General features: G+C 39.4%; 1 protein-coding gene across 1 annotated transcript; it reads right to left on the reverse strand.

Annotated features, from left to right (window-relative positions):
- Positions 1 to 5,827: 5,827 nt before the first annotated feature.
- On the reverse strand, positions 5,828 to 12,570 carry LOC117083719 (zinc finger protein 37A-like; the record flags this gene model as incomplete). The annotated part of the gene is given in 5 exon segments (XM_033211697.1): positions 5,828 to 9,703; positions 9,705 to 9,788; positions 9,790 to 10,357; positions 10,360 to 10,434; positions 12,468 to 12,570. Coding segments are annotated over 5 exon segments (1,545 nt in total), but the record flags the coding sequence as incomplete, so codon positions are not given.
- Between the last annotated feature and the right edge of the window lie 638 nt (positions 12,571 to 13,208).

Genomic DNA, 13,208 nt, shown 5'->3' on the forward strand with positions numbered 1-13,208 from the left:
ATTCTAATAGGGAACTGCCAAGCCTCTAAATCACCCTCTCTTCTAGCTTGCTGAATTCCTGCCTGAATAGAACTAAGAGGAGTCACTTGAGGCACTGCTCGAACAGTCACTGGCACAACTACTTTTCACCCAATGTCCTCTGGAAAAGAAAGATCTGGAGGGTCAGGCCACTCTTTTTCTTCAAAATAATAATGAAGGGGTGCAGAAGGGTAGGGATGAACCTCTCCCTCTTTTGCTGCTTTAGCTTTAGCTGGAAAATAAACCTGCTCTGTAGCCCCTTCTGTTACTTCATTATACTCTCCTTCCTCCTCATCATCAGTGTGAAAAAGTCCCAACACTTGTCCCATTGATACCCTGACACTTCTGAGCTCCCCTTCTGACTCACCCCAGGGATTGCTTGAAGAGTACTCAGGTGTCCTCCAGCTTAAATCCATGTTCTCCAACCGTCACTCCGGCGACCCTTCATCCTGGTTTCAAACCCCTATGATGGACGCCACTTGCCAAGACCAGCTCAGTCGGGGAGACCCTAACCCAGTGGCTTAGAGGAATTAAAGACGTGCAGACAGAAATATACAGGTGTGAGGTGGGAAATCAGGGGCCTCACAGCCTTCAGAGCTGGAGCCCTGAACAGAGATTTACCCATGTATTTTTTAACAGCAAGTCAGTCATTAGCATTGTTTCCATAGATATTAAATTAACTAAAAGTATGCCTTATCGGTTAGTTAACTGCAGCAGGAGCATGTCCTTAAGGTACAGATCGCTCATGCTATTGTTTGTGGCTTAAGGATGCCTTTAAGCGTTTCTCCGCCCTAGGTGGGTCAGGTGTTCCTTGCCCTCATTCTGGCAAACCCACAACCTTCCAGTATGGGCGTTATGGCCATCATGAACATGTCACAATGCTGCAGAATGTTGTTGATGGCCAGTTTTGGGGCCAGTTTATGGTCAGACTTTTTCGGGGGGGCCTGTTCCCCACACCCATCATATACCAGTAGTGCACTTCGAGAAATGCACCACCTGAATGAGCTGTGTAATACTAGGAAATAATATCTTTAGTTGGAACATTACTGGTTTCACTTAAAACCAAGTATCACACACAATATACACCCTTTGTTTTCTATTTTTCATTTGTAACACTCGTATATTGGTATTAAAGAGAGAAATACAATTTGAGTGCTTGTCGTCATTGAAGAAAGTGGTTGGCATAGTTGAAAAGATGAAAATAGCAGACATTCTGAGGGTCCTCAATCAATCTTAATGATTTTTAAAGGATTCTAGGGCTTGAATGTCTCAAACTAGTCCCAAAAAAGCCAACAGAAAGACCCATACAATTGTAAATCTCTCTAGGTACATCTCTATTCCATGAACATGGGAGGAGATGAACATATCAGCCATGCCCAGTTTCTTAGCTTACATTTATTTAGGGGTCAATCCAATATCATTATACGAATTATTTGAAAATTGGAATATTTGAGCAAAAATGTTTACTTTTTGCCCTTGAAAATATGAAAAGATATGGACATAGAGTGCACCTTTATTAGAGAATACTGAAAGTCCCTTCAAGTCCAAGTTTTGAAATCCCCAGTTGACTGTTTGGCAGAATAGCTCATTGTCAGGTAGAACTCTTTTCTAGGGCTCAAACTACATGGCTGAGATACAATGCACAGATAAATGGGCCAACCCCACCTTTCTAGCACATTGGTTATTAGCAAAAAGCTTCAGCCTGGGCTCCAGTTATGGCTATAATTGGCTTCACAGGTGTGCGAAGATTTCTACTAGATGGAGGAGGAGCCCTGTCAACAGGGTGATGACAGGGCTGCTGCATGTTGCTCTGGAGGTTTTTCACTGCACAGTGAACTGCCTGATCACAGCAGCTCTATACAAAACAGGATAACACAGTTCTTAATCGTTTCTTCCTCATTGAGCATTCCCTGATTGAGTGGCTGTGAGGCAACTTTTTACAAGACAAAGATATTAGCTCAGAGGATCAAGTAAAACAAATGTATCATTGCTGAACACCAGGGGTTTGTCCTAGGTGTGGTTGCTCACCACACAGAAAGCCAGTCACTAAGACGAGTATTGCCAGGGAAGAAGTGCTTTATTGTGGATGCTGTCAGTCTAACCATCAAATTCATCTCTCTCCCAACTAAAGTTAGGAGTTTATATACACAGGAATTAAGGGGAGCAAGGAATATGATCAACAGGCAGCAGGTGGTTAGATAAGAGATCTAGCATCTCATTGTAACCACCTGTGGGAAAACAGGACTGCGAGAGAAGGAAGAAGAGTTAGTCAACTGGCAACAGGTTTCATTGTCCAGTTGTGGTGATCTGTAAACTTTCAGTTCCATGAAACTATGTGGGAGTCCTAATGATCAGTTTATTGAGAAAGCAACTCAGATGACAAACGTTAAATTTCTCAACCTTTAAGACTGGGAGGTCAATCCTATACTTTGGATATTTTTGCTTGCCTAAATCTGATGTTGAATTGCAATTCCCAGTGCTGGAAGTAGGTCCTAGTGGGAGGTGATCATGGGGATGCAACCCTCATATGGCTTAGTGCTATCTTTCTGATAGCGAATTCTCCCAAGATCTGGTCATCTCAAAGAACGTGGCACTTCCCCCAGCTCCCTATCTCTTGCTCCTGCTTTGCCTTCTGCTATGACTGAAAGCTGAGGCTTCACCAAAAGCCGAGCAGATGCCAGCACCATGCTTCCTGTAAAGCCTGCAGAACCTGAGTCAATGAAACCCCTTTCCTTTATAACTTATTTTCTTTATATTACCCAGTCTCAGGTATTTCTTTATAGCAATGCAAGAATGGTTTGACAGTCAATTTCTATGTTTATTCCCCAAAAAAGCCCCCATAAAATCAATTGTATAGGAAAATTGAGCTGGTTTCAATATCAGAAATTTGGCCCATATTAAGAATAGTGGAATTATTGTATTGTGCTCTTACTGAGTGATGTTGTACATTGACAACTACACATTTTATTCTGTTCCGTGGAAAATTATGACCCCTTGAGACTTTATGTTGACAATTATTACTACTGTTCATTTTACCATCTCCTCAACCTCCATGCAGCAGGGGCATGTTGCAAATCACACACTCCAAAAAATTAAACACAGGACATTTCAAAAATTAACATTGGTATTGAACACACTCCCCCAAATCAGTCTTATTGGCCATTCATATTATTTCTGTAGTGAACTTTCCATACCAATCTTCCACCAATTTTCTCATTGGGATTTTTCTTCTATTCTTATCCAAAGCGGTCTTACAAGTAATTTTTTTCAGCCCATAACTCGCCTCTCCATTTCCTTAACTGTGTGCTTTGAAGAACACAAGCTTTTGAATTTAACAAAATCTAACTTATCAAAGTTTAAAGTGCATAAATCTTTTGTATTATTTTAAATTAAGTGCATTAAATTTAGTTTTGTATGTTCCACATTTATTTTGTATGCACCATTGTGTATATGCACCATATTTTATTTATCCATTCATCTGCTGATAGACACTTAGGTTGCTTCCAAATCTTGGCTATTGTGAGTAGTGTTACAGTAAACATGGTGCAGATATATCTTCAATATGCCGATTTCCTTTCATTTGGGTATATATCTACTAGTGGAATTGCTGGATTATATAGTAGCTCTATTTTTAGTTTTTGAGGTACCTACAAACTGTTCTCCATAGTGGTTGTACTACTATACATTTCCACAGTGCACAAGGGTTCCCTTTTCTCCACATCCTCTTCAGCATTTGTTACTACCTATCTTTTGGACAGAAGACACTTTAACTGGGGTGAGATGATATCTCATTGTAGTTTTGATTTGCATTTCTCTAATGGATCAATGATGTTGAGTACATTTTCATATGCCTGTTTGCCATTTGAATGTCTTCTTTTGAGAAACGTCTATTCAGATTTTTGCCCAGTTTTCAATCAGATTAGCTTTTTTTCTATAGAATTGTTATAGCTCCTGATATATTCTGGTTGTGAACATCTTGTCAGATGTTGATATAGTTTGGATATTTGTCCCTGCCTAAATCTCATTTTGAGATGTAATCTTCAGCGTTAAAGATGGGTCTTGGTGGAAGGTATTTTGGTCAAGGGGGACGATCCCTCATTAATTGATGCTGTCCTCGAATCAAGGCCCTTATTTCTGCCATATACATTTTGGAAAACTTTTTCCAGTGTTAAGAATAAATATTGGGAGTTTTATTGAAATATTAAATTTATCGAAACTGCTATTAATAACAAGTCTTTAAACATTGAAATAAACTTTATTTTAAAATTTTTGTGGGTACAAAGTAGGTGTATGTTTATGGGGTACATATTTTAATATAGGTATCAAATGTGTATAAACACATCAGGGTAAATGGGGTATCCATGACCTCAAGCACCACTCACAAAATCTGAGTACTCACCAGATCTGGTTAAGTGTGTGTGGCACCTCCCTCCCCCTCTCTTTGCCCCTGCTCCTGCCATGTTAGATACTTACTCCCCTTTTGCCTTCCATCGTGGTTGGAAACTTCCTGACACCTCCCTACAAGCTGATAAGATGTTAGCACCATGCTTCCTGTACAGCTTGCAAAACCGTGAGACAACTAAACCTCTTCTTTATAAATTACCCAGTCTCGAGTATTTTTTTTTTTTTTTTTTTTTTTTTTTGAGACGGAGTCTCGCTCTGCCTCCAGGCTGGAGTGTACTGGTGCGATCTCGGCTCACTGCAAGCTCCGCCTCCCAGGTTCACGCCATTCTCTTGCCTCAGCCTCCTGAGTAGCTGGGACTACAGGCGACCGCCACTATGCCCGGCTAATTTTTTTGTATTTTTAGTAGAGATGGGGTTTTACCATGTTGGCTAGGATGGTCTCAATCTCCTGACTTCGTGATCTGCCCACCTCGGCCTCCCAAAGTGCTGGGATTACAGGCATGAGCCACCACGCCCAGCCTCGAGTATTTTTTTATAGTATTTCAAGAAAAACCTAATACAGATGGATAGTTTGCAAATATTCTCTCCCATTCTATGGGTTGTCTCTTCACTTTGTTGTTTCCTTTGCAACGCAGCTTTTTAACTTGATGTAATCCCATTTGTCCACTTTTGCTTTGGTTGTCAGGTATTACACAAGAAATCTTTGCCCACTCCAATGTCCTGGAGAGGTTCCCCAATGTTTTCTTTTAGCTGTTTCATAGTTTGAGGTCTTAGATTTAACTTTTCAATTGATTTTTATTTTTGTATATGATAAGAGATGGGGGTCTAGTTTCATTCTTCTGCATATGGATACCCAGTTTTCACAGCACCATTTATTAAAGACACTACCCTTTCCCCAATGCATGTTCTTCATACCTTTGTCAAAAGTGAGTCCACCATAGATGTATGAATTTGTTTCTGGGTTGTCTATTCTGTTCCTATGTGTCTGTTTTTATGCCAGTAGCATGCTGTTTTGGGTACTGTAGCTCTGTTGAATAATTTGAAATCAAGTAATACGATTTCTCCAATTTGATTCTTTTTGTGCAGGATAGCTCTGACTATTCTAGGTCTTTTGTGGTTCCCATATAAATTTTAGGATTGTGTTTTCTATTTCTTTGAAGAATGTTAAGTTTTCTGAATGTTCCACATTGTATCCATTAACCTGCTGAATGACAACTTTTTTTTCCCCTTTTTTCCTGAGACAGGGTCTCACTCTGTCTTCAGGCTAGAGTGCAGTGGCACGATCACAGCTAAATGCAGCCTCAGTCTCCCAAGATCAAGTGATCTTCCCACCTCTCTGCCTCCTGAGTACCTCGGACTACAGGTGCATGCCACCATGCCTGGCTAATTTTTGTATTTTTGGTAGAGACAGTTGTGCCATGTTGCCCAGGCTGGTCTCAAACTCCTGGGCTCAAGCAACCCACCCACCTTGACCTTCTAACATGCTAGAATTACAGGCATGAGACACTGCGACCAGCCAGAGTATTTTCTTACTGTTAGGTACATGAGATGATTCAGGTTCATCTTGTATTTCTCGCAAACTCTGACTAGTAATCATCTCTGGTCCCCTTCTTTTTGTGGATAGTATTTAGGGACTAGTAACTTGGCAGTTGGTGTGCTTACTATTACTGAGGTGTCACTGTTTAGGTCCTCTCAGTAGAATGAATCACAAAATATATGCATATGTGCATACACAACAATTTCTCTATTTGTTCCTATATATTTAAAAGATATGAGTTCTATCCTAATGTCATACTGCAGGTTTTCTAGCTCTCCTCATTCCTATTTTTATAAATACCTTCTCTAATGGAGAAACCTTGCTGTCATCATTCTCAACATATGTGCTCACTGTTACCAATCTCTCAACAATGCTGCCTATCTTTTCCCCGTTCCTTCCACACCTCACCATCAGCCCTCTTGGTGCCAGCAGGAACAAGGCCACAACTCCTCTCATCCCACGAGGCAAGCCTAACTCCTCCACTCTGGGGAAGGAAGTCAGGAGAGACACATGAAAACTCAAAGAAGGGAATCAAAAGAAAGAGGAATGGAAGGCCACATTAAAAAAAAAAAAAAATCATCTTTTGATTGCCCTAATAAACATCTCTTGGTGATGATATAGTTTATGGATATGGCTAGATCATTTTTTTCAATTTTAGGATTTTGCATCTAAATCTGTTGAGACTTTGGTCTACAGCTTTATGGGTTTTTTTGGTTTTGGTATCAAAGTTGCACTGGCTCAAAAACTGAATTGGAAAATTTCCATCTTTTTTCTTCTAGAAAAGTTTGTAAAAGCCTGGTATTCTTTATTTCTTAAATATTTGGAATAACTTCAGGGAAGCCATCTGTCCTAGAGTTTTCTAAGCAAGTTTTCAAATATTCCACTCAAGTATTGTTTGCAACTGTGACAAGGCACAATCAATCTCTGGTATGACCTTGTTTCCAGGGCTTTTACTGATGGCATGTTCACCAAAGGACCAATCCGCTGGCACTTCCTAAGTTCTAATAATTTCTCCTTCATACTGCCAAATGCAAAACAAAATAAAAATCCTTATTATCTTCTCAAATTAGCTTTTCAGATTCCTGCCCTATGCAGCATGAGACATCTGGAAATTTGAGAAATTATATGTGTTTGAAGCCCCTAATGTATTCATTCTTTACACTGCAGTCTTGATTGTTCTCCGGTTTCTGGTCCCCCATGCCTTCCCCTGACCCCCAGGTTATGGCCCTCTGCCTGAACCAAGTTCAGTATTCAGGTTCTTCCCTATAGTCAGAAGTGGAAAGGGCCCCCAGAGCTGCATTCTTTTTACCACTCTCTAGAATTTTGCCCCTTTAGTCTTCTTTGCTTCTATGGCAATAATTTGCATTTAAATATTTTCTGTAACTTTATAGTTGTCCTCAATCGGTCCATTCTGCTGCCAACTACTATACCTTACCCAATAGCAAAATCTATTTTTGCTTTTTTTTTTTTTTAATCTCTCTCTGTTGCTCAGGCTGGAGTGCAGTGGCATGATCTCAGCTCACTGAAACCTCCACCTCCCAGGTTAAAGTGATCCTCCCACCTCAGCCTCTTTAGTAGCCAGGATTATAGGTGTGTACCACCATGCCTGGCTAATTTTTGTATTTTTAGTACAGACAGGGTTTCATGTTGGTCAGGCTGGTCTGGAACTCCTGACCTCAGGTGATTTGCCCACCTCGGCCTCCCAAAGTACTGGGATTACAGGCACGAGCCACCATGCCCATCCTATTTGTGCTTTTTGAAAGCTCCATATCTAAGTTATATGTATATACACATTTTTTAAAGTTTTATCACCTATGAAAAACATGTTTCAGTATGGAGAGAAATAGAGTTGGGTACAATAAGTCACTCACAGCAGAATGTCCTGGCTTATGTGTTAGACATGTGCCAGGGCAGAAACCACCAGAAATCTGGACCCACTCTCTTCTACTAATCCTCATAAGTTTCATGCAAGGCAAATTGACTTGCCCCTTTGATCCACCATTCTGAGACGGGTTGTCTAAATTTAGTCTGCCCCAGGATTATTCAAAAATCCTGCTGGTGGGCTCCTGTACTATGGCCCTATATTGAGGGTCTTTCTCTTTCTTCCTGGACATACAGGAGCATTCTTGTTTGTGGATCCCCTTATTTTGCACATGGCTAAGCAATAAACCTTTGAACTACTTATAGCCATTGGCTCGAATGACATATTTTCAAGTCTCTTAGAAAACAGCAGTCTTGACAATGAACTAAACCATATTAACAAAGTAAAATGCTATTTTTCAATACAAATCTTTTTTCCACATTTTCTTAAGTTGCCAGACATACTGCAATTCAACACCTCTGTTCTATATTAAATTTAGATTTTAAATTAAAACGCCCACACATTAGATAGTTAAAAAATACTTTCTCTACTATCTGATGTTCATTGAGAAGCTACTTCTTATTACACATACTCCATAAAATATGACCTCATAGTAAATGCTTTCCTATAGTTTCCTATAGTTTGTGCATTTTCTCTGGCCTCTTGACTTCACACAGAATGATTTTTCACATTCATTACATCCGTAGGGTTTCTGTCTTACACGAGTTCTGTGGTGAAAAATTAGGGCTGACTTCTGACGAAAGGTTTTTCCACATTCATTACACCCCAACGGTTTCTCCCGTGTGTCTTCTCAGATATTCTGTGAAACTGTAGTAGTAGCAGAAAAATGCATCCCTTCTCAACCTAGGGATGCTGACACAGGCTTCACACCATGTGAATTCTCTGATGTTTAATGAGGAGTGGCACTGGGCAAAATGTTTCCTACATTCATTCACCAGTAAGTTTTTTCCACTTTTAGTTTTATAACATAATGTATGGTCCAAAGTCCAGAATAATGTTTTCCTGCATTCCGTATCTTCATATTGTTTTTTTCTCTAAGTTCTCTCAATACTGTGAGGACTGACTTCAGGCCAAAGGTGTTCTCATTATCATTATATTAACCGATTTCTCTCACCCTTTATGTTCTGTGTTCCACAAAGTTCTGACTTCACCCAGAGTAATTTCCCTCACTTACTACATTTATAGGGTTTCTCCCCAAGTGTGTTCTCTGATGTACAGTTAGTTTTGACTTAACATAGAATGATTTTCCACAAACATTACATTCATAGGGTTTCTCCCCTGTGTGTGTTCTATGATGTGCAATGAGTTTTGACTTCACACAGAATGATTTTCCACATTCATTACATCCATAGGGTTTCTGTCTTATATGAGTTCTCTGGTGAACAATTAGGGCTGACTTCTGACGGAAGGTTTTCCCACATTCATTACATTCAAAAGGTTTCTCCCCTGTGTGTCTTCTCAGATGTTCTGTGAAACCGGAGTAGTAGCAGAAAAATTTTCCACACTGAATACATTCATAAGGTTTCTCACCTGTGTGAGTTCTTAGATGCTTAGTAAGGGTTGACTTCTCAGAGAATGATTTCCCACATTCATTACATTCATAAGGTTTTTCGCCTGTGTGAATTCTTTGATGTTTAATGAGGTCTGATTTTCTGAGAAAGGCTTTCCCACATGCATAGCATTCATAGGGCTTCTCCCCTGTGTGTGTTTTCTGATGCACAGTAAGGACTGACTTAAATGAAAAGGTTTTCCCACATTCATGACATTCATATGGTTTCTCGCCTGTGTGTGTTCTCTGATGTTGCATAAGGGTTGACTTTTCACTGAAGGATTTCTCACATTCTTGACATCTGTAAGATCTCTCCCGTGTGAGTTCTTTGATGTTTAATGAGGTCTGAATTATTACAGAAGGTCTTCCCACATTCATGACATTCATAAGGTTTTCTCCGTGTGTGTTCTCTGATGTCTCGTGTGGGCTGACTTCAGGGTGAAGGTTTTTCCACATTCATGACATTCATAAGGCTTTTCTCCTGTATGTGTTCTATGTTGTAAATTAAGGACTAATTTTTCACTGAAAAAGCTTCCACATTCATTATATTTAATAATATTATTAATTGAGTGGGTTCTCTGGATTGGAGTGGGATTTAACCTCTGGCTGAATGGGGAAACACTCTGATGTTCAAGGAGAATTGATTCCTCAAAGATACTTTCTCCACATTCTTTGCATTCATAGTGGTTCTCTCTTGGATGCGTTTGCTGATGACTAATGAAAAATGACATATCACAGGTTTTCCCATGTTCCGTATATTTGCAGGCTTTCTGTCCTGTGTAAGCTCTCTTGTGTACAAGGAAGAGTGAATTCTCAGGGAAAGCTTTCCCATATTTATTATATTCAAAAGGTTGCTCCCAATTTTTAATTTTCTGATGCCAAACGAGGTCTTCAGTCAGCCAGAAGCCGTTCCCATTTTTATTATATTCATAAGGTTCCTCTTCAAAATGAATTATTTCATGCTTTCATCACAGAAACATTTTCCACCTTTGTTAAACTCATTGAATTTCATTCTTGAATAGTTTCTACTGGTATTAATTAATTCTGAAACATAGAGTGACAAGAAAGATTAGTTGACAAGGATATGAAAGATAAATAAAGTTAGCATTATGTTTGAAGGCTTAGTTTACGCCATTATCTCCTCATACCTACATTATGACAACAATGTGCACACTTCCAGTCTTAATACCTCTTTTCAACTCAACACAGCAGCAACAAATCAAATTTGTAAAATTTCTAATTCATAGATAGTCCTATAATCCAGACTCCAATTCTGTGTGTTGTTGTTGTTGCTGCTGTTGTTGTTGTTTTGGAGACACAGTCTTGCTCTGTCACCCAGGCTGGAGTGTAGTGATGTGATCTCCGCTCATTGCAACCTCTACTTCCAGGGTTCAAGTGATTCTCATGCCTCAACCTCCCAAGTAGTTGGGACTACAGGCACCATGCACCACCATGTTCGGCTAGTTTTTATATTTTTAGTAGAGACAGGATTTTGCCATGTTAGCCAGGCTGGTCTCGAACTCCTAGCCTCAAGCAATTCACCCACATTGAACTTCCCAAGTGCTAGGATTACAGACATGAGCAGCTGCATCTGGCTGAATTGTTTTTCTAGCTCTGATTCATTAGGAATAAAAGTATGCAACAATAAGAGTGAAATCAATGAGTGAACAAGCCATCTTTGCCAGAGGATCAGGCTTACGGTTCTATTCCGGCTGTGGGATTTGCCCTTTATTCCATCATCTGTACTACACTATATTGAGTCCAAGGTCCCAAGAACAAACACTTGAACCAAGCCATTCTTTTACAAGTCTAGAATGAGTATATTTCACTCTAGGTAAGATCCACTGTTTGTCCCTCATAAATTGCTCATTCCCATCATAATCTTATGCTGATTGCTTTTTCATTGTCAGCTTACAGTCTAACAGTGTTTTTAAAAAGTTGCCCTTCAAAATTTTCCCACCACTTCCAGGTTCATTTACCAAAAAAGATGAAAGGACTGTTTGTACAATTCATTCAAGCACAAACATCAGCTGGATTGCTATAAAAATATTCTTTGTTAAACACTGAATTTTAAAATATTCCATGCAGTTCTATTTTCGTTCACCAACTATGTTCCCGGCAGCCATTACTTTATCTATGATTTTCTCTCAGTGTCCTACATAGATATTTAATCAATGGTACTTAAAAAATAATGTTTATCAGTATTACCTAGAGAGCTTTTCCAAACACAAATTTTTTCAGGCTTCACGCAGAAATCATTACTGTTTGAATGTTTAACTTTAATTTTAATTGCTTTTTATATTTTAGAGACAGGATCGCTCTGTCACCCAGGCTGCAGTGCAATGGCACAAACACAGCTCACTGCAGCCTCTTCCCAGGCTAAAGCAAGACTCTCACCTCAGTTCTCCAGTAGCTGAGATCACAAAATTTAGCCAGGCATGGGATCGCAGGTGTGTGCCACCATGTCTGGATAATTTTTTAACTTTTCATAGAGATGGGGTCTCCCTGTGTTGCCCAAGCTGGTCTCAAATTCAAGCAATCCTCCCACCTCAGCCTCCCAAAGTGCTGGGATGACAGGCATGAACCACTGGGCCCAGGCTATTTTAAAATAATTCTGTAAAAAATGGTGAATATGGTAGAATGCTAACGAAAGAGCAACTCAGAAAAGCATGTATAGAAAAATATATTTAATATTTTATAGAAGGAGGGATGCTCTTTACTAGGAAGAGTACACTAGGGAGCTTTCTGGGGGTGTTGAAAAATCACTCTATACATTCATCTCAATGATGGATATATGAGTGTTATATATATATTTATATATATATATAAAAATTTTATTAAGCTGTGACAACTATATAATTTGTGCTACAATTTAAAAAAGCAAGATGTGTGTAGGGAAGTGATACTGGGAGATGCTGGGTGATTCAGAGCCACTGGATATTTGGGTCATGTCAACATGCTACTTCCAAAGGTCTGCAGCCTCTAAAATATGATTCCTGAAGAACATTTCAATGGTCTTATTATCTGAACTTACCCTTTGTGATCTACCTACATCCATCTGGCACTTACTAACTCACCCAGATGACTCTGGAATGGAAATTTTTCCTCTAATATCCATGGCTCCTCACCTTTCTCCAACTTGAGGACCACTTCTGGTTTAGGAATGCAATACCCTGTGAATGAGAATTATATTACTTGGGACAAACTGGGTGGGCTTCCCTGAAGGAGGAAGACAGTATACACCAAACAGTGTACACACACACACACACACACACACACACACACACACCTCATTTAATACTGTTATGGGGGCAGAGAAAAACATTCTTTCTGGTATCCAAAAGGGATACATTGTCCTTGACCTCTGAATCTCAAACCTAACTATTATATTTTACAAAAGTTCCACAAGTTTCTATTGATAAGAAAGGACATACATTCTGGCCTTCTACATGGGAAACAATTCCTACCTACCTACTGAGACAAAGTGGTTGTAGTTCTCCAGCATCACATCCCTGGACAGGGTCCTCTGAGCAGAGTCCAGATGCTGCCACTCCTATTGAGTGAAGCCCACAGTCACATCCTTAAATGACACTGATCCCTGGAAAATAACAGTTCTGCTCAATCTGAAGTGATAAGAATAAGCTGATGTGAAAAAAGATGTTTAGGGACTAATTCTTACCATTTTTATTGTTGAAAATTAAATAGAAAATGTTATAAAGGGCCTCCATGATATATGTTGCTTTATGTTACACATTGCGGGTAAAAAATCAAGAGAAATATCCTGTTGGTGTATTAATTTATTACTTAATGCAAAAATA

This window comes from Trachypithecus francoisi, unplaced genomic scaffold (genome assembly GCF_009764315.1).
Source record: "Trachypithecus francoisi isolate TF-2019V2 unplaced genomic scaffold, Tfra_2.0 Contig00383, whole genome shotgun sequence".
Lineage (NCBI taxonomy): Eukaryota > Metazoa > Chordata > Mammalia > Primates > Cercopithecidae > Trachypithecus > Trachypithecus francoisi.